Genomic DNA, 26,862 nt, shown 5'->3' on the forward strand with positions numbered 1-26,862 from the left:
GCCCTCGGACATCAACAAGACATTCCTCCACCTTCTCTGGATCCCCCAAGAGTGCAAGGGTAACTTCTGCATAGTCACCTTTCTTTTTGATATCATTACGCACGCCACCCTCAGGTCAGCCCCTCTTGTCGTTCTTGTAACGCAAGTTATGATTAATTTGGGTTTTCTGTCTACCACCCCGTTACTCCCTATACCACTATATGAAAATATGCTTGTTTTCAAGAAATGCATACTAGCCCCTTGGGAACCCATAGCACCAATGGCAGCTGAGCACGCTAACGTAGGCCCATCTCACCCACCCTTCTTTGATGAGACTGCTATGAGTAAGATGAGCCATCCTATGGATGCCTTATGTGCTATGAACAATGGCATGAGAGACATGTACACTCGCCAGGAATCGATGAAGCATACCTTGGGCGAGTTAAGGACGGATATGACCACTCGCCATGAGTCGCTGACAAACAGCATGGGCGAATTTCAGCAGGAAATGCGAGCTTCCATGAATGCATTTCAGGACCAAATGACTACTCGCCCGAGAACCGGTTCCAAATAATGCTCATGGCGAACCAAAGATCGGTTTCAAGCTCGGGTGATGGATACTCTAGGTGATATCCAGGAGCGATTAGCCTCCACAGAGCTCGTCACGCCCGTCGCGGGACTCACGGTTCTTCTTCTTCTGCAGCCCCTGAGGATTCTACTGCGGATTCTCAGTAGACAATTTATTTTCCTGTTCTTGTATATTAATTATGTCGGATATTTTATTCACGTGTTTGCATTTTAATTTTCCAACCTAGGATGTCTGTTATTTCTTACATTTTCCAAAATTTCTGCCTTGTCAAATAGTATATTAGTTATCTCCAATATTATATTATATAGGTAGAATCATATATAATAATATTAGTAATAATAATATATATACATATATATTTTAGACGTCACACTTAACGGCTAATTTTACCATCATGAAAACACACTAAAAACGGTCAGAAAACGGTCATGAAACCACATCCGAAAACGGTCATAAAATAGCTAATTTTTCTTTCTATAAATAAGTTCAACACATCCTTCACATTCACTCCCTTCATCTTCTTCCCTCTACACTTCTTATTCAAAATATCATTTTTTTTTAGTTCGCTACAAATTTCAAGCTTCATGGATGCACTAGAAAAGTTTGAGCAGTAGCAGATTGAATATGCTACTCAAGTCTTCATGCTCGGTTGTTTTATTATAGTAATGTTGTTAATGTAGCATATAGTTCTATCTAATATTTAAGTTTGTATTTTATTTTCCGTGTCATTATGGTGTGTTTTCACATCTCTGTACGTTGTTACATCTTATTGTGATATTATATCTACAATTTCCTTGTCCTTCTACTTACGCTATTTATGTTAAAAAATAATAATAATAATAATAAAAAACAAAAGGAGGAGGGGTGCACTCCTTGTCACATACCCCATTCTTCTCATCCACACTACATCCATTTTTGCACCATATTTTAGAAGATACACGTGATCTAACTACCCTGTGACACCTCGATTCGTATTTTCTGCATCTTCAGATTGGTGCCTATTTATAGCAAGGATAGACACCTCTAAAAATTCAACTTCCCCTTTCCACTAAATTTTCTTCACCAATCCATCTTTAATGGCCCTCACTCGAATTTTCGTGCCCGAGCAAAATTTTATAGAAAATTTCCAAAATGGTCTTTTTCATCCATTTTTTGACAAAAAAATTTTACGTCGAGGATGGTACCCTCTACTACATCATAAGCAAGCATTTTATTCCAGAGAATTGGTCCTGTTGTTCTATAAACACGGTTATTTCCAAAATGGGCAATTCTTTGTCCATGCAAATGGATGCGAGCGTGAATTGACTATGGAAATCATCTCCGAAGTACTTCAAATTCCCATTACAAACCAAGGAGTACACCTTCAGGATTCACCTTTCGACAATATCAGGCATCTGATGTTTGCAACTATCTTTTACGGCGAATACAACCGGAAAAACAGTATTGTTTATCAGCGATCCTTACAAAGAAACCAATTATCTGTGATCCAATGGCTAGCTCATAATGTGCTCGGCACATCCAAGACTTCTGAAATAACAAAACCCCTCCTCCATCTACTCTAGGTCTTACAGACTAACTGCAATGATTTTTGCATTATTAAATTTCTCTAGAACGCTATCGCACGTGCCAAGAAAAAGGCAGCTCTTTTGCCAACCATTGTGACACTTATCATGATGCGTTGGGGTTTTTCTATTACTGCTCCTAATACACCTCTCAGAACAGCTAACATTCTCACCATTCACTCAGTTTGTAGGAACGGTTTCTGGAATCCCGACGTTGCAAAGAACCATGTCAATGCAAAAACCGACGAAGCTTGTTCCGCTGACAACATCTTCACTGAAAATGCATTATGCAATGTATTTAATCCTATGGAAGGCCTTCGTTTAATTCAACAAGGACTGATGACATTATACAAACGTCAGAACATTATCATCACCAGTCTTCTTGAATTTCATGACCTGCGGACAATACAAGAAGAAGAACAAGCACAATTCTTGAACAGCCACAACCAGTTCTTGGCAAATCACCTCTCATAAAGGAGAACCACGCCGAGATTTACCAAACACAGAGCGAAATGTTGCAACAGGCTGTTGCACGGATTGACGGCATCGAAAAACTTATAAATGGATTTCTCTCACAAAAGGACCCTCGCCGTTACTTTGGCCCATGACACAATTTAAATTTTGCAATTTTATATTCTTTGTCATTTTCTTTTTAGTTTTTAAATATAGTGCAATTTTCCTATGATAAATAAATGTAATTTGTTTTAATTAGCCATTTCCATCGTATTCTCATTTTTGTTTATCTTTGTCTACAGGTGGTATCTTTCTTCACACGTCTTCTATGATGGCATCTCCAAAGATGATTCCAGAACAATCTTTCCATTCGTTGCTGAATTCTCCTGCATATGGACATCTTTTCAGAGACTTCATCACTCGAGTTGGTTGGAACTCCTTGATACTACACCCTGAGTAGACATACTCTCCAGGTTTGGCAACTTACTTTTACAATGATATGGAGGATCTACCTGCTATTGGTTTCGTGCCGAACGGATTTGCAATCCGTATTGGTAACACCCGCCACCCTTTTTACGAGCCAGCAATTGTTATGGCTCTAGACCTCCCTCCTTTTCAGCCAGACATCCCCATTCAATACATGATAGAAAACAACTTTAATGACTATTCTTGGGAAAATTTTGTCGCCCGTTATGGCGATGGCCTTGCCCAGGTCATTGAACATGCAGAAGCTGGCCAATGGCCAGACATCACTATTCCACTAGCCAGTATGACCATGAATGTTGGAACTGCCATGTTATTTATTCTTCTGAACATCATGGGGGATTGGCATTTTTCCACTGCCTCAAAATCAGCTTGTAAGACGTTCCATGCACTGGCCCAGCAACATACCACCTTCGACATCACAGATCTAGTAATTGAGAACCTTAAAAGGGCTCGGTCCTTTCGACAGCACTATATCACTTTGCCAGTTACAGCATGCAGGATAATGAGGACGTACTTCCCACAGTTTGCGAAAACGTTTCATGACTGGGTAAAGGTAGACTCTATGTGTCTATGTGTCCAACAAACAAAATAATTCGTTCTTTGCGATTTTGGACATGGCGGCCGTCAAGGTATCTAAAGAAAGTTCGTTACTTCCCTGATGACAATAAAATGATAGCTCATCTGGACACTTCAAGGAAGAGGAAGTGGAGCGAAGTTTGGAAGGCTATGATAGATTGGCGTGACGCAAAGGAATGTCATTTCTACAGAGACGAAGCAAGGATGGACCATCCCCCAGTTCGTAATTGGGCAATGTGAGTTGATGTACATATTTGTTTTACGTTTTGATATGAAAAATAAATATCCTAACAGTGTGCTTTCACTTTTATGATGTATAATATATATATAGTATGTTACAATAAATTTATGTGGAAGATGTCAGCTATATTTTTGCTCAAAGCCTCTCAGGTATATTCTTTCTTCCTCTTAACACTTTGAGGACACAGCGTCCGACTGTTTGGGGGTGGCGAGAACCTTTCACAAAAATTAAGCATTCAAAGTTTTATATAGTTTTATTTTATGTCTAAATAAACGTATTTAGTAACAAATTCTCGTTTCCTTTTCTGTGATGAAAAATATTTAGAAATCTCACCCTAACATTTGAATTAGGACTTGTTCTTAGAAACTTGAGTTAATACGTATGCAGAAGTTTTTACATCTTTTTATGAGCATTCATGCACTGACTATCATTAAATGAACACAGTAGTAAGTTTCTGGGACCCACGGTTAGACAACTTAGTTTCCATATCTTGTAAGAATCTAACCAAAAAGCCTTAAAATGTGTGATATGTTAGTAATGGCACAGAGGAGTAGTTTTTCCGAATAGAGAAGTTCACACGTCTACTTACTTGATCACTACCCAAATCCTAGGCGAGAATTTATACCTTCTTTGGATCGATATAGCCCAAAAATTCACTCCTGTAAAAATAATAATAATAATAAAAAATAATAATAAAAAAAAATAAAAATCGCTAGTCGCCCCATTGAACCTTTCATTAACCCTTTCTATTTCACCAAAAATTCATTACCCATCTATTAACCACAAATAAATAAGCCTACCTAGATGATGAGTATGAGAAATAGGATGAAGTGCGGAAAAATGAAGAGAAAAATTTGTCACAAATCAAAATCAGTTACCTTCTTCAGAAGAAAAGAAAAAGAAAAATAGAAATATGTTTCCAAAAATCAAAAGAATTATCAAAGTTAGAATTTCCCCCAAAATCAAATCAAAAGTGGAATACAAAAGCTTTTTTTTTTTTTTTTTTTTTTTTTAACCAAGTATGGAAACCCATGTTAGAAGCAGAAAAGAAAATAAGGATTTCTCTAGTATAAATATCTCGAAAACCTTATTTTCTCATACTTATCATTTTTGAATTTTCCATTCCAATTTCTTATACACTACCACCTAAGCCCCATAAAACCTAATAAAGACCTCTAGCTTAATTAGGAGTAGGATAGTGTGATAATAAGTAGTAGATGTGAATTCTCGACCTCGGCTCCTCTGACTGTCATTGAGTATGTGAGGAAATGTGTGCCCACTGCACACTGGATTTAACAAAACTTGAGTAGAAAAATAAGAGAGAAATTGTATTTCGACATATACCTGTGAGAATCTACTTAAGGACGCTATCCAAAGGATCCAAAAACGGCCCTGCATGTACATTTCATTATAAAAGATCACTACATGCATGCTCATATGTAGATGTTTTGATTATTGTATGTATATTAACTTGAATTTTGAAAAGATTAATTCTTGTTTCCCCCGCTAGTGAGATGTCTAGATATCTAAGACTAATTAAGGAAACATGCCTTTGTTACTGAGCCGTTGTAGTATAAATAAAGTTTGTGAGTATCTTCTCTGGAAAACTCTCACGAGACTATAACTCATCCACTAGGGAATTCCTAGTGGTTCAAGGCCTTGTTGTATACGGTCAATGCAACCGCACTCTGCGAAATGAGACTTAGCTTAGGACAACATATTTTTGGCCACTTATCATTTTAATGTCTCTTCTTTGCTTAAGGACAAGCAAAGTGATGTTTGGGGGTGGTGTGATAAACACCCAAAACTATAATATTAAACCCCGAGAGACATAGCATTTTGGTCAATTAGGTTATTAATAATCATGTAATAATTATACTTTCGTACTTTTGCAGGTTTCCGCAGTTAACGTGAATATAATGATAAAACATGCATCGAAGTACGGGAATACTAGAATATTTGAAGTCTTCCCACTCAGCCCCAGTGAAGCCCAACAAAGCCTGACTAGAGCCGAAGTTTCCAAAGGAACAAAACCAGTGCAGAACGGGTCCACATGTAAAGAAGCAACAAATTTTCGAAGCTCACATCTTTCAAACCTGGACGCCGACTTCGGCTAGTGAACTGCCAGAGCAACCAGGGCGACGAACTTTATGCAAAGACATAAAGTTGTAAAAATGGAAAAATCGGTGCCGCCACTGGACACACTAAGTGGACCCACTCTGCGGGTCCAAAAGGCATGACGAGTCAGCATAGGCAGGTGGCAAGTGATGGTCACAATTTTGTGCCACCTTGCAATAGAAAATGACACGTATCAATATCAATTCAATGTTTGAATTGAATTGAGGGAAGGGACAAAACATTAATTGAAAGTTTTGTTCTGTGAACAAAACTTTGGACCAAATACATATGAGAAAAAGACAAAAAGCAAAGTAAATCAGATGAAGCCAAAACTTTGTATTTCAAAGTTTTGATGGATTCAAATTGACAAAAGGACGAAACCAAATTAAAGGCTTCACGAGAGACCAACCTATATATATGTAAGGGGGGTCTTCAATATTTCCCCTTCAGCATTTTATGTTTTAGCCTTGCTCAGTAGTTAGTTAGCTTTAATTTATCGTCTGTAGCTTCATTCCAATACTTTACATTCCGTCATTTTCTCTTCCAACTGCTTCAATACTATAAGTTATTTCTTTTTAATAAAAGTTATTTCTTTTCAAGTTTAATATCTGTCCTGCATTTACTTATTTATTGTATACAGCAAATTTAATTATTCCTCCAATGACCATGAGCTAATCCCCCCCCGCTCAGGGGGAAGGTTATGCTGCTCGTGTGAGAATCCGGATTGACACTTTAATGTTCTAGAATCACTGCTTAGGAATTAGGTGTAGATTATACATCTGGTCCCAAAATGATTGAGACTGTACAAATTTGAGTGTCGATGCTCTCGAATCCTCTCGAGAGAGACCCAAAATGTCTCGCGTGCGACGACTCTCAGTGTCGTCGGACCGGTTGTCAATGTGTCCAACTGATGTAGAATCGAACCAGGAGCTGAAATGATATTCCAGAGATTAAATATTAGTTCAACTCCTTATACTAGTGCGATGCGACTCAGAGATGTGGGCATTTCACTAAGGATCAATACTCGGTGTCATCTCGGGTTTGTCTATGAACTCGAGATGAATTAGAGCTGTAGTGATGTGGTAATATAAATTATTGAAAAATGATTCTTGCATGAGTATGATTAACCCTCTCCCTGTTTCTCTATCTTTGTTTATTTACATCGAAATCACCATTATTATTTTACGTTATTTGCATTACCGTTAAATTACTTAAACCAACTAAATAACCTAATATCATACTCACCAAAAGTTGTAATTCCAGTTGTAACCCTTGCCGAGCCCTAAGGTTTGGACGATCCCTTACTCAACATATCCTACCAAACCCACGTGAGTAAGGTAACTTGACTAAACAGACGAATATACGGACTTTGGACTTTGGTCTTCGGACTTCGGACTTAAATATAAAACCAAAATGTGAAAATGAACGTTTTATCAAGTGCTACCACTTGCTTGAGTTGTTTGAGATGCTTGAGATGCCATTTGATATTTTTTTTTTTTTTGAAGAACTGATTTTGAAGAAGAAGAAATATGATTGTTGGAAGTGTGAGTTGAAATGGAACAAATGTTAAATGTTGTATATATACCGAAGTTTTTATTTTTGACCGTTTTTTACCGTTCTGACTTTCTGACTGTTGGTGAACTAGCCATTAGGACTCCGGACGAGATGTTTGATTCCGTCTGGAAAAAAAGAAATATAGCGAGACGAGATGTTGGATTCCGTCTAATTAGTTTTGTAATCCAGACGGAATCCAACATCCCGTCCGTAGTTCACAACTCAGCCACTATCTCGGTTGAAGGTTTCACCTTCGTTTTGACTTGGGAAAATAGTCACCACCATATTCACATTTACATTGGGCAAAGGTTTTGAACAAAAAATAGGTGAATAAAGTCACATTCCCACCATATCCACCTGCATTGGGAATGCTCTTATGTCGGTCATCCACCATTCACAGTCATGTAAATTTGAAGAAGAAAGTAGCTAAGTTTTGAAGAAAGTCAGAAAAGCTATCAATGCTGGTTATTATGCTTCGAAATTTTCAAGTATTACAAGTATTTGCCAATAAATTCGGACACTTTCACTCCGATTTACAACCAACTTCCAGGAAAGAAGATAACTTGTTAACAACGAAATTTTGCACTTATGAAATATGCAGTTTAAGCGTTAAGCGGTAGCTAATCGGTTAAGGAGTGCATAGCGATTAGGCCTAGTAATTGGAATATATCGGGGATTAATCGAAAATTAATCGAGTGATAATTCTAAATAAGATTTTCCATTCCCATAGGTAACCTATAACACATGCCACAAATAATTATTAGCTAAATGCATATTGAAGTGAAATGAAAATGAGAAACATATCCGACAATCACCAAAATGCAATCACGGCCTCATTACATAGTTTACTGGTCAACATAAGTCAAATAAAAAACATATAAAATATGAAAAACACAAAAGCATCAATGACTCCGCTAAAATTATATCATGGAAAAGTTAGTTTAAGTTGGGTTTTATCTATTATAAGTCTTTTGTTCTATAATTTTATATATACAAACCATGTTTTGAGAAAAACATAAAACAACAAACCCTTACACCTATTAGTCGCCGCTTTTTTAACACCTATTTGTGCTAAATCACCCTATTAATCGGCATAAATCGGGCTATTAATCGATCCCGCTTAGATCGGGAGTTTTTTCTCCTAATCGTATCGGTCAAGTAGGTTATAGTGCATATGCGCCTATTAATTGGCTATAAATCACCTATTAAACTGCACAGCTTATGAAGGAGAATTGAAACTCATTTCTCATTCCGCAAACGTGCTACAGGAGATGTCATACTCGGATACACGATAATCATAAAAGTTGAATCGGGTGACATTGCGTACGATCAGATAATACCACATGACTCAATGTTATCTGTTTATCTAATCAATTCAATAAAGTGAGCATTAGGTACGATTATCTGTTTATCTAATCAATTCATTAAAGTCTGCATTAGGTAAGACTGAACAATCCATCAAGCTAAGACCACATGTTTTTTTTTAATCAACTCAATTAAGGATCAAAATTCAGTTGACAAAACAACATAAGCAATTGTTTTAACATGGAGAAACTCTCCACGACAAAACTGGGTAAAAAGTAACTCTCACTTTTTTTTTTTTTTTTTTTAATTACTCACAAAAACCGGGTAAATGAAAGATGAAAGATCAAATATATTCTTGACGTGAAATTAAAAATGGCTCATATAAATAAAAAATCAAGTATACTCCTAATGCAAAATAAACAATCCAGCCCAACCGAAACGACCTAGTGTATATAGTATGAACAATCATTGTTCATATTTATTTGGAGTATAAACAATCACTGTTCATACCTCAACACAATATATGTTCAGTAAAAACACCTATTGGAGTATGAACAATCATTATTCATACCTATTGTTCTTACTTTAACATGAGTTATATGAACATTCATTGTTCATATGAACAATCATTGTTAATACCTATTTGGGGTATGAATAATTAATGTTCATACCTCAATATAATGTATGATCAGTAAGAACACTTATTGGAGTATGAACAATCATTGTTCATACCTCAACATGAGCTATGAACACTCATGGGTATGAACAATCATTGTTCACACCTCAATGTAATGTATGATCAGTAAGATCGAACACCTATTGGAGTATGAACAATCATTGTTCATGCTTCAATGTAATGTATGATCAGTAAGATCGAACACCTATTGGAGTATGAACAATCACTGTTCATACCTCAACATGAACTATGAACACTCATTGTTCATATGAACAATCATACTTATTTGGGGTATGAACAATCATTGTTCACACCTCAATGTAATGTATGATCAGTATAAACACCTATTGAAGTATGAACACTCATTGTTTATACATATTTGGGGTATGAACAATCGTTGTTTATACTTCAACATGAGCTATGAACAATCATATATTGTTCATACCTATTTGGCGTATGAACAATCAATGTTCATACCTCGACATAATATATGATCAGTAATAACACTTATTGGAGTATGAACAATCATTGTTTATATCTCAACATGAGATATGAACAATCATTGTTCATACGTATTTGGGGTATGAACAATCAATATTCATACCTGAACATAATATATGATCAGTAAGAACACCTTTTGGAGTAATTGGTCATACCTATTTGGGGTATGAATAATCAATGTTCATACCTCAACATAATGTATGATCAGTAAGAATACATTGGAGTATGAACAATTATTGTTCATACTCCATACCTCAACATATTGTATGAGATACGTTCACCTATTTAAATATGAACAATCAATGTTCATACATCAACATAAGGTATGAACAATAAGTGTTCATAGCAAAACGACTAAAAGGGTAAAATCGAAAAATATTTATTTCAAATCCTGGCTATTTGTCCTTACAAGTTATTTTCACTCGAAAATTGGTTTTTCAAGTTATTTACACCCGAAAATTGTCCTTGAGAGTGATTAAAAAAAAAACACTAGTTCTGTAAGTAATTTTCACTCGCAAATGGGCCTTGACCAATTTCTTGTTGTTTTAAATAAGATATACACATTTTGTTCTTGTTAAAAGATATAGATTAGTTTTTGGTGAGCAAATTCAACGTTGTCGAAACTACGAACTACCACACAAGAGCTAGCAATTGGGCTGGGCTACTTATTTTCCAAATTGGCCTGGTCAACCTAACCATTTTTAAATTTAGAGATTACAGTCCAATGACAAAGCCCAATAATATTTTCGTCTATGTCTACCCTAAATTTTAATTACGGATTTCAGGAAAATCGAGCTGACGTCAGGAATCTTCATTAATAATTTCGGCTCAAGGACAAACCAGGTTGACATCATCATATGTAAATTTGTATTCACATATGACAATATAAAATTACACAATTTTCTTTACCCTATGTAAATATAAATTTACACAGTATTTTATATATGTACATTTGTATTTGCATATGACAATGTACATTTATATGTGGAAATTTAAATTTACACAGTATTTTTCGCAATTGAAGAAGTCTATAAAATTATATTTACATAGTTGTCTGGTGTAAATTTAAATTTTCATATATAAATATAAATTTACATTGCTGATGTCAGCATGTGTTTTTTTTTCTTAAATCTGTAATTAAAATTCAGGATGGACTTGGGATAAAAAAAAAATTAGAAAGTTGGGACTTGTTTTAAAATTCGTGTAGGCTGGATTAGAACAGTGCACCTAAAGGGCTATCCAATCCCTTCACTCTTAGGCTGAGTCCAATGACTCCCTATCCCTTTAAAAGTAGAGCTAAAATCAACAGATTTTACTCTCTATCATTAATTTCCTCTTTATATATACAAAGGATTCTATTTTCATCTCTATTTTACTCTCTATATATGAGAGTAAAATGTAGATATGAATAAAATCCTTTCAGATATATACATAGAAAAAATAATGATAGAGAGTAAAAATATATCGACTTTTAAATTTATTTTGTTGACTTTAGCTTTCTATTTTATTGACTTTAACACTACTTTTAAAGGGATAGGGAGTCATTGGACTCAGCCTTAGTAAGATTGTATGACATTTTGGCTAAAAAACATAATATATTGGTCATGTCATCTACTAAAAACCGCTATGCTCACTGTTGCAAATGATCTTCCTCCTCAAAATTCTGATTCTGGCTCCATCCTCACAAATTTCGTTAAAACTTTAAACCAAAAGCACCGAATTAGTCAGTTTGGAGCAGTGTTCACGATTTCAAACGGAATCTCAGAATTCCACCGGATATTTTGATTTTTGAAAAATAACAAAACGGCATCAAAATAGTCGAAAGTGTTGATTTTGAAATCTAAGGAATTCTGGTTTGACATTTTCTAGTTGTCCTTTGGACTTTTGGAGTGAGTATTGACATTTTCTAATTGTCCTACACTACGTGTAGCCTTCTTCACATGTTTCCTTGCCCTACGAGATGTGTTTTTACTCCATTTATGTTGTCCACAACTTGTCTGATCTAAATATCTAACTAGGCAGATACCAAGTTCGGAAATTTCAATTAATACCGTTCAGAAGATATAGATAGATGAAACTGCAAGTGGTAATGTGGAGTAGTAATTTTAATTTTATTTCGTCCTCACTCCTCAGGTCCATAGAACGTGGAATGCATGGTATTCAATTGGACCTAGTACTATTAAAGCAGCCAAGTATATTTTTTTGGTTTTTTAACAGAAAGCAGGGTTTTTATAGAGTTTCCTTCTTTTTTATTTGAAATAAAAACCGGTTCCATTCTAAGGTCTAGAATACCATCTGCGTCATTGTATTTTACTTTTACTATTTCAAACTCCTCCATCTGGTCTCTCATTGTCCTAATTGTATTTTACTTTTACTATTTCAAACTCCTCCATCTGGTCTCTCATTGTCCTAATATTGTTCAACATGTACCTGATCCGCCATGGAGTTTTCCCTATCCCATTGGTGAAAGACACGAATCAGTTCGTACATCACAGCATACTGGTTTTTATTATGGGTTTTTCGTTGTTATTTTTTCGTAAAGATCATTTAATGGTTGAATACTGTCTTCAATTCGCTCTGTTATGATGATCTTATTAGCCCACAAATGGTGAAATGGATTGAACGGGTGGAACTTGGTTCTGATTTGGAAATGACTAAACACATAGCGCGATTCCACATGGGGATAGAAAGTTTTTCATAAATCTAAAAAATATGTTCTCTTTTTTTTTTTTTTTTTTTTTGTAACGCCCCAAAACTTAAACAATAATATACCTAAGATACATGACTTTTCTTGAAAAAAAAATCGACAAAATCTCCTCTGTATTTTCAACATTTCATTCATATAAAATCTGTCATAACCTAAAAATCAAAACAATATACATCTCATTGATCAACTTAGCTACTAAACCGTCTCAGCCAATGCCAGAGCAGTTAAGTAACCAGTGTACAAAAATGAGATTACTACAACACTGAGACTTAGTACTTGAATGTCTCGACTAATGCCAGATCATCCAAGCACATCATACAATTAAAGTCATTACAACAAATGTAAGTTCAAAACATATACATCCGAGTCCCATAGTTATCAAAAAGTTTACATCTTTAACAAATAACACTTACAATAAAACTTTTTAAAAGAAAAGCAAAAGAGATACAAAGATAATACCTATGGACCTTAGTCACCTAGTACTTCTAACCAACAAACTCCTGCAAATCGTAATCGCGTGTCCAACAAATAACATCTACCAACTAATCTTTAATATTTTATGATAAGGGTTGAGAAGAGGAAGTTAAAACACAACATTGGTATAATAAAATTATGCATTTGAAATAATGTCGTTAGTAAATAAACACATTCTATTGCGAACTAGCTTATCAAAATAAGATACATTATATATTTAATATAAAGGCCGCACTCATAGTTGTTAAAATCGTACGATTTGCGATTAGAATCGTACGACTCAAGTCGAGTCGAAGGGACATATAGGCAAATCGCATGACTGACTCGGATATACGAAAAATCGCTAAAAAATCGCAATTTGACCCGTTGGATCGTAATAGAATCACGAGTCCACGATTCAAAGTGTGCAGTAAAATCTGCCCAAATATATATGATCGAAGAAAGAGAGAAGAAGAAGAAGTAGTGGAGGATCGATCTCTGATTTATGTCTCTATTCTTCAATCGATCTCTTCAACTCTGTTCTCGCTTCTCTTATTATTATTTTTGCTGGAATTTCTGGCTTCTCTTCTCTTTCCCTCTATCTTCATTTTTGCTTTTCTGGGCGGTGGCTTGATTCTCTCGCTCTCTTTCCAACATATAGGGTTTTAGACTTTTAGCGAGACATCAATTGGGCAGTAATATGGACCAGACTTTAAAGCCCAGTTGCTTTTAATACTCGCTTTATGAATGCCCTAGCCCATGTCTTATTTTAAAATGGCCCATTATTCCATTAAAAGCAGGCCTGTGTATTAATTTAGGCCCAATTTATTTGTAAGAGTTTTTAAGTCGTCCAAACTCTAAATATTGTCGTATTAAGTTGTTTCAGTTCTACTTATATACAAAATATAATATATATTAATAAAACTAAAACGTAATTGGAATCTTACGATTCACGAGTCGATACGATCTATGATTCCATAAAAATGGAAATCGATTCCCGATACGATTCAAGAGTTGACAACTATGGCCGCACTTTAAAAGTTGCCTTTAGTTGCCAAGACTTCGCCAGTGAATAATGATCAAGGTAATCCTTCAAGAACAAACCAAATCACTACAAACTAAATCACCCTAACAGAATAATGGTAAATATATTACAAGGTACTTATCATGAAGTCCTATTTAGTCGATGCATTGACCGCCAAACGCCATGGGTTCCAACAACAAACCAAATCACTTTCGCCAAAGTGGGTTCAACATAACATCATTCGAGCCACCAACGGGTCAACATGAAGACCTTATCCACAACCAAATGACCATCCACAAATAAGAGTACTACGTCTCCTCAATTACGCATATTAACCAACATTATCATGAAATCAAACAATGATCAAATATCTACAAAGACAACCAATAATACTTCTTATCATAAAATAGATATGCCAAGTGGCTGCCTACGTACCCTTTAAGGGATCATACGTAGTTCTTCCTAAAATATAGCACTTTAATATAATAACCTGACAGTTCCACCTAATAACTCTATAGTTCAATATCATATCTCGGAGGTTCGATAAAATGACTAGAATATCAAAACTCGACAAATAACCATCATCCCATAGAAAAATGAATCACATCCTATATTATATATATACTTATAAGCACAACACAATAACATTCCATGACCCGAATATCAAATCAATTGGGTTAAGACATAATTGCTCAAAGGAATGGTACCGAAACCAAACACATCATCAGTAGTAAATCAATATCACAGGCGGAGTTAAAAATGGGTTAGTATATTATTAACCCCGAGAAGCAAACAAGCAACCAAATTAATATTTATAAAAGTAATACGTAAACACATCCAAATAATGAAGTTAACTAATATCTTAGAGTACCGGCTATATAAAATTCTATAAACATCCATAAGTAAGTCATTCTCACATCCATATCCAGCAGAACACATTCAAAACATAAACTAATGCAACTATACTGAGAACTCCAAGTTAAACAATAATAAGTCAATTATATTCTAAACAACTTTATAATCCCTAAATGTCAAGATGTACAATCGTTAGATTCTTAGCAAATTCGAAATTCAACCAAACATAATCAAAGCACAAACACTCTAATTTATAGATATAATATCGATCACCAATTATTAATAATAATTAAAACAATGTATTTCTACACATTTTCAACTACAAACTTCAATTAAACTTAACAATTTGAAAGTAGAGTCACTTGCCACAACTCTTTTAGCTCCTAAATAATATCAAACCCACGAGATACCTTTGATTGAGCTCCAAATCCGACACCCCACCAAAAACCCTATTTTGTATTTTATAGTAATATGAAGAAGATTGATTAGCTGAAAATAGTGCATATACTTGCCCCACAACAAAACCCTAACCTAGCTTTTGTGGAGATATTGAGAAAAGAGAGATCAAGATGAAAGAGAGGAGAGGTCGAAATCAAGAACAAAAGGTACCTACTGTTTTTCATTTTTGTGGGTTTTCTTTTCCAAATGGGTCATGGGTTAAAAGGTGTTGGGTTATTATTCAAGGACCCAACACAAAAAGCCCTCACTACACCAAAACACGATATTAGTAACGCTCCAGTTTTTCGTTTAGTAACGGTTTTAAAGTGTAACTAGGTTCCTAACGTTTTATAAGCGTTACAATTATATATAAAGTGTTACGTCAATTTTGCCAAATATGAAAATTAATTTGTTACGTTTTTAAATTGTTTGTTTGGACCAAAAAGCGTAAATAAATCGTGAATATTAAATATAATATTAAAATAATAGCTAAATTAGAATTTAAGATTTCTAAATAAAAAATTTCGGTGAGAGGAAAGAATTTTCGGTGAGAGGGAAAGACCAAAATTATCGCGCTCTTCTCTCCTATTTAAGATTATTAATGAACCAGCTTTATATTGTATGCTCTTTTCATCGCCTCTCTCGTTCAACAAGTTTTGGGAGTCAGCACCAGTCGCCGCTGCTGCTGCTATTAGGTAACGTACTTCCTTCGCCTTCTTCTTCTATGATTTTCTATGTTTCATCATCTCATATCTCTTTTTCAATTTTTCACACTACTACTAGGTGATATCACAACTGAAATTAACTTGGGTGTTAGTTGGCTACAGTTATAACCAAAGGTGCGATTTTTATTACTTGTGTTATTCATTAAAAAATTCGATTTTTGTGGTTTGATTTTGCTCTTCTATATGTAATTAGTAATTACTTATTTTAGTTATGTTATGATTTATATTTTTCCTGGTTTGTGGATTGTTAGATTAATATTCATGCTAGCAAACACACACACGGTCTGTATAATGAATACCACCAGTCCTGTTGATGAGAAATTTTTGAATAAAGGGGAATCATCTGTTAGTGTCCTCCCCTTCACCGGTTGAATGATTCTAACACTGGGTCAATATCTCAGCTCTGTCTTGAGTGATTAACAAGGTATGCTCGAACTGAGCTGACAGACTCCCATCTGATGTAACAACCGTCCAGTTATCATCTCACATAACAGGATTAAAGATACCCATTGTCAGCATTGGTTTGTGGATTGTTAGATTGTTAGTAGTATCTAACTCCCATTTTTTTTTTAGTTTGATAGCGTGGATAGGGTTTTCTAGAGTTCATGCCGGAATTGGTTGAAATATTTAAACAAAGAATAACCCATGTCTTGTTTCTGGTAACTGTGGGTTTTAATAGATAAAATATGAACTGGCACACAAAGTATCTCTTTTTGAAATTCAGACTCATATTTGAAGCAAGTTCAAAATTTTCAAACTTGTATCGAAGTGATTTAACAGTCCGCATCCTATTGGCTGAGCCTTTGGAATAAAATCTACAATGAACTACATGAGTTTGTATATATGTGCAAACTGATAGCATATATTTATATTTTTTTAAGAGTGAATTTTAGTCAATTATCTTGAGTAGAGTGTACGCGTGTTGGGGGGAATGAGAAGTCTTTTATTTTGTCTTGCATTTTGTGCTTATATGTTATAATGCCTTCAAAGTAAAGCGTCTGAAATTAGTCCACACTTAATCCTTCCAGTGCCAAGTAGTTCGTATCTAATTGTGTTTACCAATTGAAGTACATCTAATCATGTTTAGCAATTTAATGGTTAAAATGTAGGCACCGTTTAGCTTGTTTACCGAGATAGTTCAATATTTATAGAACGTTATGCATCAAATTTTCGTAAATAGATAGTGCTAAAAGCCAGGCTAGTAGGAAACGACATTGACCCTATCACTTGTTCCTTGTGTTTACTTGATGTGCTACTTGCAGAATGTCTCAACCGATTCCAAAAGATTGGATGAATAAAAATGACAGATTTGGGAGTGTGTATAGGCAGGGGGTTTTCGATTTTATTCTATTCGCTAGTGGAAAAGACGAAACGTCGACCACGTGTCCTTGCCCATGTAACAAATGTCGAAATAGGAAAAGGTTTGCGTATGATATAGTTAGAAAACATTTGATTCATAACGGTATAGAATCAACATATCGTGTATGGGTTTCACATGGTGAGAACCCATATAAGGATTGAATAGTAAACCGAGTTGAAGAAGAAAATAGTGAGGAAGGACTAGGGATAGAGAATTTTGTTGATGTTGCTTATGGCATGCATGAAGAATTAGTGGGTGATTTGAGTGGAGGCGATGGAAGTCAAGCCGAAGATGTTGAACCACCTATTGTTCTAGAACCTGATTTGGGTAAGAGGTACAATGAATATAAGAAAAAAGCAGAAGAAAAATTATACCCCTCATGTGAGGCTCCTGTCACAACCCTTTCAGCAGTTGTGGACCTCCATAACTTGAAGAAGCAGTATAATTGGTCGGGAAATAGTGTGACCGCGCTTTTGTCTATGTTGAAAACGTGGTTGCCAGATGGAAACACTTTGCCTTCTAAGTATCCTGCAATGAAGGCAATGTTGAAAGATCTGGGAATGAAAGCTGAGTGCATAGATGCATGTGAAAATAATTGTATGCTATATTATAAGACTGAAGCTGATTTGACAGTGTGTCCTCAATGTGAAACGCCTAGGTACAAAGTAAAGGAGGGGAAATCGGGAAAGAAAGAAACAAAAGAGGCGAGAAAAGTATTGAGACATTTCCCTTTGATTCCTAGACTTAAAAGGTTGTACACTATATCATGGATAGCACGTGAAATGACGTGGCATAGTAGAGCGACACCTTCTTGAATTATATGAGGCATCCAATCGACTCGCTTGGAAGAAGATGTAAAGATGATTGGCCAGATTTTTCTAAGGAAGGGCTTAATGTTTGGCTTGGAATTGCAACCGATGGATTCAATCCATGTGGTGTTCAATCCATCGGTTATAGTTGTTGGCCCGTTTTAGGGTGCCTTATAATCTGCCACCGCCTTTGTGCATGAAATCTGAGTTCCATATGATGTTGTTGTTAATACCTGGGCCGAAGGCACTGAGTCAAAACATCGATGTATTCCTTAGACCACTAGTTGATGAGTTACAACAGTTATGGAAAGAAGGGGTGGCGACTTATGACATGCACAAACAGAGCATTTTACTTTGAGGGGCTATCTTTGATGTGGGGCATTCATGATTTACCAACAGATGACAATTTATCGCCGCGGTAACACATGGTTACAAAGCCTATCCTATTTGTGGTGATGAAACTACGTCTATGCATCTTCGGAACGCAAGGAAGATCGTCTATACAAATTACCGGATGTTTCTTAAATCTGATCACACATTTAGGCAAGGCAAGTACTTAGGAATTAAGACAAAAGAGTTAAACCCTCCTCCGCCAAGGTTAAAGGGAGAAGTAATTGAGAAAATGTTAAGTCGTGTCCATTATGTACTTGGGAAAGTATTAAAAGGTACCAAACGGAGTATAGATGATGTGGATATGGTTGCTATTGGAGATGATGAAGATGATGAAGATTATGAAGTTACTGAAGCATGGTATAAGAGGTATATTCTCTTTGAACTGGAATATTGGCCGAAGCATAAAATTCGACATGTTATTGACGTGATGCACGATGAGAAGAACGTGGCAGAACACATAATAAATGTGATTCTTGACAAGAAAGACAAAACAAAGGATATAGTTCAGGCACGAGAGGATTTGAAGAAAATGGAGATTCATAGTGGTCAATAAATGCAAACAGACCCAATCACAGGGAGATATGTTAAACTAAAGGCCCCATTTGTCTTGAATAAAGATGAGAAGCTTGAGTTCTACACAATTTTGAAGAATTTGAAGCTTCCTACAAGTTTTTCATCGAACTTAAAAAACATTGTCACTTTGAGTCCTCCTGGTTTGCTTACAATGAAATCACATGACTATCACGTGATTATGTGTTACTTGCTTCCAGTTTTGCTTCAACACGCTTTTCCAAAACACCGCGATTTGCGTAGAGCTATTCATCATATTAGCTTATTTTTTAATCTTCTATGTTCAAAAGTCTTAATCCGAAAGGAAATCCAAGATGCCAAATACATGGTTGCAGAGGCATTGTGTGTATTGGAAAAGTATTTTCCAACTGCTTTCTTTGATATCAGCATCCACCTCTTAGTACATTTAGCTGATGAAGGGCTGATTTGTGAACCTGTGTATCCTAGGTGGATGTTTCCATTTGAACGGTATGTAAAATGCCTTTACTTTTATTTCTTATTTAGTGGTAATTATTATCGACAAAACTACAAAGTACAATTTTGGTTTTGTTTATTTTAATAGGGCAATGAAGGAGTGTAAAAATATTCCGAGCAATAAACGTTATGTTGAAGGCTCCATTGCGGAGTCCTATATTGTTTTTTAGTCTGTTAGGTATGCTATGGAGTACATGCCAAATTCTCGGGATGGAAATCACAAAGCTACTCGTGAGGCTTTTCTAGATGAAGATGGAGAGTATAATGATGAGGGGCCTATACTTGAGGGTAAAACTGTGATCCTAGGCAAGGAACAATGGATACAAATCCGTAAGTGGGTTCTTTTTCGACTCGACATCGAAAAGCTTGATGAACATTACAGGTTTGATTGTTTTTTATAGATTTGACTCAAACATTTACTAGTCTAAAAAGTCGTAATAAATAGTCGTGTCAAACTGTATAAACAAATTGTAGTGAATATCGTGCCTTGCAAGCAACTGCACGTGCCAGAAGAAAAGTGGTAGCAAAGACAGAAGTGGAGATACAGACTGAGTTTATTGTGTGGTTATATGACAAGGTATTGTTTTATATATAATTTAATTTAATAGGATATTATAATTAGTATTTTAATTTTATCTTTCTAATTGTCGTTTTTTTTTTACTTAACAGTTGTTGGCTGCAAAAGACACAGATTGTGACTTATGGCGATTTGTCCAAGGACCATTGTTCAAAGCTAAAACATATAAAAAGTACCGTGTTAATGGTTTTGTGTTCTCTACTAGGTCGCATGACAAAACAGTTTCCACACAAGATAGTGGTGTTTGCATGAAAGCAATCACTACGTTTACGTCGAGTAGGAAAGACAAAAATCCCATTGATGCATCAACTAAGTGGTATGGGGTTATCGAACAGATAATAGAGTTGGACTATACGACCTTCCAGCATGTTGTCTTTTACTACAATTGGGTGAGGGTGGAGGACAAGACCAATGGTTGTAAACTTTGTCCATATTCTAATTTGGTGATGGTTAATCTCAATAGGCTAAAGAGTGTTGATCAGTACTTTGATGAGCCGGTGATTCTTGCTTCTGAGGCTAGTCAGGTGTTTTACTCGGAGGATTTGAGAAATCCTAACTGGTGGGTAGTCATAAATTCTCCTAGGTGATTGACAAGTCGAGTTGATGAACTAGATGCACCAACTGACTTCCAATCTATTCTTGAAGACCAACCTAATTTGCAGCCGTTGATGGAAAGTCTAACCTGATTGTAATAGTTGCACTATCATATTGTGAGATTTTTAGTTACATGTGAACTTCTCATTTTCTACTTTTAGATATATAAACTCTTTCTATTTTGAAGTTTGTCTGTGCAGTTAGGTGAAAGGTGTGTTTGAGTTGTTTTTTATCTTTTTTTTTAATCAAGAATAGTCTCTATAAATGTATACTTTTGAACTTTGTCATTTTTTTGTGGTATCCTAATTTTACCTATTTGTTCTAACATTTTTTTGTCATATAGTAGGCTATTTAATAATGGCACTAGGTCAATCTCAATCTATTGCTTCCCAGCCATCGAAGTTCAAATCCCACTTCCATCTCATAATTCAACTTCGGACTCTCACACATCTCAAAATTCGAAAAACTCCAAACGATTACCAAGTTACCTATAGAGTTCGATGAGGATGGCGTCGTTGTGGGTCCTAACCATGCCAAATGGAATACCCAGGTTAGTATTTATGTTCGATCTCGTATTCCAATTCATTACAAGGATTGGAGGAAAATAGATGGAAGCTTCAAGGATAATGTCTGGAATAAATTAATGGTAAGATTTACATGTACTTTAATTTCGATGATAGCATCCATTATTCTTGAATATTAGTATGTTTTTCAAATCATATATCTACATGTTGTCCAGCCCTATGTATGGAAATTTACTTAATATGAAATAAACAAAAGTCACTTTGTTCATGTAGGAAGAATTTGAGCCTAATGTTCCCCAAGCAATGGCACGCCGAGAAGTTGAAAATGACTTTCCCCAAAAGTTCAGATCAGCAAAGTATGCCCTGCGGAAAGAAATTTTGCGTAATTGCGGGAGCGTGGAAGAAGCTATTACAACATGCCCAGATGGTAAGGACCCAAATCATTGGGCTGTGTTTGTTAGAAATGAGAGTACCGCTGAAGTGAGAGCTAGAAACACAAAGAATGCAGAGAATGCCAAAAAGAATATATATCGACATACTAATGGGCGGGACACATATGCCCATAAACTGGATAAAATGGTAGGTGTCTATTCTTGCACTAACGATTTCTTATCACGTTATGCTAACAACTATTAAGGATTTTTTTTGTAGGATAAAGAAGATCCTAGCAGAAAACATGGACGGGTAGATAGTTGGAAAAAAGGACATGAACGTCATGATGGAACTATATTAGCGAGTGCTCGGACCCATTATGTAAGTTCTAATAACATTGAAGCTTGAACTTACCTGTGTGTTGGTATTGTATATAGACTATGTTGCATATTGTATTACTCATATCGGTGGTTAATATTGTAGGAACAAGTGGAGGCTTCTCATAAAAGAAGAAAAGAAGCAAGCGCGGGTGGTGAGGGCAGTGTAATGGAAGTAGACTTTGATAATGATGAGTTGCCTGAAGTCTTTGGGCCCAACAAAGGGAGTAGAACTCATGGATTCAGCTCCAACAAGTCTAAGAAGCAATTGCAACGTACAGGTATTGCCAAGGCATTATTGCAGCAAGCAAACTCTTCATCCAATTCTTAGTTGAAGGGGGAAATGAATGAGATGAAGTCTTCCTTAGTTAATGTCATGGGCGTGTTAAAGGTGAGTTTGCAGTTTGCACTTGTGCTTTATTGCATACAATATCATTATGTATAACTAATTGTTACTATAAATTGTGTCAGGATGTACTTAAGGCTGTCAAAAGCAATGGAACACCGACTGCTCAACCACCGTGCGGCCCAACAACACCAGAAACTGAAGTCGGTTCCAGTTCTATTCGTCACTCGACTCAACAAAACTTGATGAATATGTTTGCAAATTTGAATCCTCCTTCTGGGATGCTTGGTTCTTCATCAAATGTATCTTTATTAGATAGGGATGGTGTAGTGGTTGCTAAGGGGTATGTCATGACAGAGACAGCTGGAGATTGCAATGGCAGAAAAGTTCTTGCAGGTGAAAAAAAGGTCTACATAGAGGAAGTCTTGGTTGGTGATGCTCTTGTTTATGATGGGCCCTAAGATGGAGTTAGATTTTTGGATGCCTTTAGTGCAGGAGGTCCTTTAATTTGGCTCGAGTCAAGGATGCAATTTTCTTAATAAGTTGTTTGGGATATGCAAACTTTTTGAACTTGGAATTTTTCAGCATGGTTTGGTTACTTTATGTTTTGAATGTCGTTTGTTTTTTATTTAATATGGATGTCATAGTGACTTGACAAACTTATGGTCTTTTTTTGGTATGGATGAGTATTGACTTTAATATGTTCGTACTATATCTATTTATTAAATTTGATTGCAGTATATGTATGCTTGTTTGCTTAGCAGGTTGAAGAAAGTACTAACCCATTTTAACTCCACCTGCAAAATCAATATAATTGGTTTGCAATCGCCGTCCCAAGGCCGGATAAAGGAGGAGGGAGGATGGTGGAGCCTTGGACTTTCCTCGCAGACGCTTATAAAGAGAAGAAGGAAGAAGTGGAGCCAGAGGGCGAGGGGGCGAGGTCGATCCGAGAACAAGATCAAAGGATCAGATATGCGTGATCGTACCGGTTTTATTTTCCAATTCATGTTTATGCTTATTTTTATCATTTTTCTACTCAATTCTCGAGTTTAAGCTTTGTTCGACAGATTTCTTTGAAGGCGATGAAAAAGACGTGTTTCAATTCTTTTCAAGGGCTGGCAAGGTTAGTAGGGGTGCTCTTTTTTAGCATATCATATTACCTCTTAATATAGTGGATCGTAAATATTTTCAAAGTGTTCATTTGAGATCATTTCCAATTTACTGGATTACGAATTGAATAGTTTGTCCTATATTGGTTAAGTGAATATTCGAATATAGAGCATGATTTAATGGCAGCAATCTCTATGGCAACAAATTGAGTGGAGGTATCCCACCTGGTTTTGAAAGACTTGAGAGCATGACGTCCTTGTGAGTCCTGTTATTCAACAATTTTTCGTAGTTTAGAATGTTATCCTTTTAACAGCCGTACCCTCTTTTTTGCTCTAAGTTCTGTCATATACTCGTATGGACGGTATGGTAGCTTATGGGTATGTGTTGTTCTTGCGAACCACAAGAATCTTTCGTCCAACAATCTCAAAGGCCCTATCCCTATAGAACTGTCACGGATTGGCAATTTAGATACTTTGTAAGTACCATCAAACCAAAGAAGTTTTTTTTATCACCACGAATGTTTATTTCATTAGTTTCTTTTCCTCGGGGATCTATCAAATAACAAGATTTCCTCCATTCCTTCTTCTCATTGGTGATTTGGAACATCTTTTGAAACTGTTAAGTTTTACTATCTGTGCCTTTCCATCTCCATTTTTCTTCTTTATAGAGTTATAGCTAATGCCTTGTATGTTTATCCACTAGAATTCTTAGCAAGAACAGATTGATTTGGTTACATTCCTAAGAGTTTGGAAATCTAAGAAGTGTTATGGAGATGTAAGGAACCTCCAGTTTTCCTATTTTATTACAATAACATACATGTGTAATGTTTCAACCAATCTAACCATGCTATTATATTGTAGAGACTCATCGGAAAAATCAACTCTATGGTCAAATTCCTCAAGAACTTCGGTTAACTACGAGAATTTGTTTTCACTGTGAGTTATACTTCTGATGTTTAATATTAGAGAAGGAATCCCGAATTCAACCTCTCGGGGGAAGAACCTCAAGTTTTAGACTTTTAGGACATTGGCTCTGTGACAAATGTGTGTTCAGTGCACCTTCTGACAGATCCCTAGCTGATGCAATCACAATTGCAAAGAACATCAACGGATCTCTTTCACTTTAACTGGAGACCTTCTTTCACTTGTGGAGAACAACAATTTAACTAGAGACCTTCTTTCACTTGTCAACTGCTTCAGTCTAAATGTTCTGTAAGTTATCTTTTTGTCGGGGAACTCTATCAAATTTATTATTAGGTTGATTATAGGTGAAAATTGCAGTCCTCATAGTATCTTATTTGCATCTAAGCAGAAATGTGTCATACAACAACTTAGCTGGTGATATTCCTTTGGGAAAAAAGTTTTCAATGTTTCCTCCGAGCAAGTAAGTGATTGTAAACATTTTTTTCCTGGTGGGAGAGCTTACCACTTCAGCTTTCTTGACATAGATGGTTCTGATTTCGTATTCTGGGTGGACTATTTTCTCTGCAGCTTTGTTGGAAATCCTGGGCTTTGTGGTCCTTGGGTTGATTCTCCTTGCCACAATTCTCACTCTCCTGAACGAGGTACACATAAGTTCTTAGATGGATCTTTCTACTGTCACTATTCTCCAATTCGTTGCTCGTTGTAACAAATCTGTGTGGTCGTTGTGCACATAAATATCATTTTGGCTACATGTCGAAATCTGAAATTTGTTAAAATTCAATTGAATAGGCACCACACGGGACCTATGGTTTCTTTATTCCTGTAAATGGCTGCTATATCGTCTAAGATTATTCACTTCATGAACATGCCCTTTCGGAGTCGTCCCCACTTTCTAAAAACCATATCATCGGACTCATTCATTTTCTTGAAAACCAAAATTAATGTGGTTATATTTATGCTTTAATTGTTTTTTCTAGTTCTTGGTAATTTCATTATTTTCCTCCAATGTGGTCTTTGCAGCCTCAATATCTAAAGCAGCTATCCTAGGAATTGCTTTAGGTGCACTGGTCATCCTTCTCATGATCTTAGTGGCAGCATGCAGACTGCACAATCCACCTCCATTTTCTAAAGGAGCTCTGGACAAACCAGGTGTGTCCCCACTCCATATCTACTCGAATAGTTGTTGTGGCCCAAATGGCTTGTTTACTCTCCGTCACCTAAATATGTTGTCCAATGTTTAGTGCGCACCAAGATGATTAAGAGTCTTAATTAGCTAATTTTCCGGAGCTTGTGGTCCTGCTTTTGATGAATAGCAAAGAATGGCAAAATTGTGGGTTGACCACTTGGGTAAACAGTGGGAGCATTCAATTCTCTCTAAATAGTGGGATCACTTTAAAAACGATTTGAAAATTAGAAAATATGAAACCGCTTTAAAAGTGATGTTAAATGTAGAAAAAAACAAGTCACTGAATAAGTGATGTCCTGTGGTTCCAGTTTTTTTATTTTTTCACCAAAATTAGCTTATTACCTCTTACTTGTGTTCGGTCTTGGATGAAAAACTTGAAAACCCAGTTTATTGGTCAAGATTATCTTCAGGTTCAAAGTAACAATATTGATAGCATAATGGCATTTGGATTTGGAGATCTAACCATGGATACTACCGCAAAGATCGTTATAATCAAAACCAGTTGTGGAATGAAAACCATTTGGATATGATGGGACTTGATGCACCCGACCTTGCCGGTCTAGAGGAAAATCTACGGGTTTTTTCACAATCAGAACTTCAATGAACATAGTTTTTCTGCTCTCACTAACATGGGTATGAACATTTCCCCTTATTATGAGATGGTGGATCACCAATTTGAAGCGAGTCCGGTCGGTGGTGATCGAGAAAAAGTTTTGCATGGATTTTTAAACTTTCCCACGAGTCGCGAAGTTACACAAAGCACTTGGTCCATCTCTCCAAAGAAAGTTGCAATGATTATCCGTGGATCCCAAATGGCTCGGGTGATGATGTGCGTAGCAGCGACTCAATTTGCAATACAGATTTCACCGGAAGTAGGGAGCCATCAGGCCGGGTATCCAATGGATTTATTTTGAAAAAGGAGATGCAGATAATCTATTGGATGCAATGGTTTCATATATGTGTGATGCTTCGGTAATATTGCATTAGTTAGATCCAATAGTATCG

General features: G+C 36.0%; 3 protein-coding genes across 5 annotated transcripts; all 3 read left to right on the top strand.

Moving 5' to 3' along the window:
- Positions 1-12,181: 12,181 nt before the first annotated feature.
- LOC147475994 (uncharacterized) lies at positions 12,182-22,639 on the top strand. Its single transcript, XM_086583878.1, has 6 exons — positions 12,182-16,212; positions 16,301-16,356; positions 21,363-21,665; positions 21,817-22,122; positions 22,195-22,296; positions 22,399-22,639. The coding sequence occupies exons 3-6, from the start codon at positions 21,663-21,665 to the stop codon at positions 22,621-22,623; spliced, it is 636 nt and encodes a 211-aa protein (XP_086440004.1). The 5' UTR covers positions 12,182-16,212; positions 16,301-16,356; positions 21,363-21,662; the 3' UTR covers positions 22,624-22,639.
- Positions 18,844-21,159, top strand: LOC147475995 (uncharacterized). 2 transcript variants are annotated; one of them, XM_086583877.1, is made up of 4 exons: positions 18,844-19,842; positions 19,937-20,230; positions 20,323-20,425; positions 20,518-21,159. In XM_086583877.1, the coding sequence occupies exons 2-4, from the start codon at positions 20,034-20,036 to the stop codon at positions 21,010-21,012; spliced, it is 795 nt and encodes a 264-aa protein (XP_086440003.1). In that variant the 5' UTR covers positions 18,844-19,842; positions 19,937-20,033; the 3' UTR covers positions 21,013-21,159. The 2 variants fall into 2 exon arrangements, with proteins under 2 accessions (XP_086440003.1, XP_086440002.1); XM_086583876.1 differs by having other exon boundaries at positions 18,844-20,230.
- Positions 22,640-24,680: 2,041 nt separating the features above from the next.
- Positions 24,681-25,937, top strand: LOC147475996 (LRR receptor-like serine/threonine-protein kinase ERECTA). 2 transcript variants are annotated; one of them, XM_086581763.1, is made up of 4 exons: positions 24,681-24,959; positions 25,060-25,131; positions 25,239-25,312; positions 25,692-25,937. In XM_086581763.1, the coding sequence occupies exons 2-4, from the start codon at positions 25,115-25,117 to the stop codon at positions 25,910-25,912; spliced, it is 312 nt and encodes a 103-aa protein (XP_086437889.1). In that variant the 5' UTR covers positions 24,681-24,959; positions 25,060-25,114; the 3' UTR covers positions 25,913-25,937. The 2 variants fall into 2 exon arrangements, with proteins under 2 accessions (XP_086437889.1, XP_086437888.1); XM_086581762.1 differs by lacking the exon at positions 24,681-24,959 and having other exon boundaries at positions 25,009-25,131.
- The last annotated feature ends 925 nt before the right edge of the window (positions 25,938-26,862 follow it).

Source organism: Coptis chinensis, chromosome 9 (assembly GCF_015680905.1).
Source record: "Coptis chinensis isolate HL-2020 chromosome 9, ASM1568090v1, whole genome shotgun sequence".
In the NCBI taxonomy this organism is placed as follows: domain Eukaryota; kingdom Viridiplantae; phylum Streptophyta; class Magnoliopsida; order Ranunculales; family Ranunculaceae; genus Coptis; species Coptis chinensis.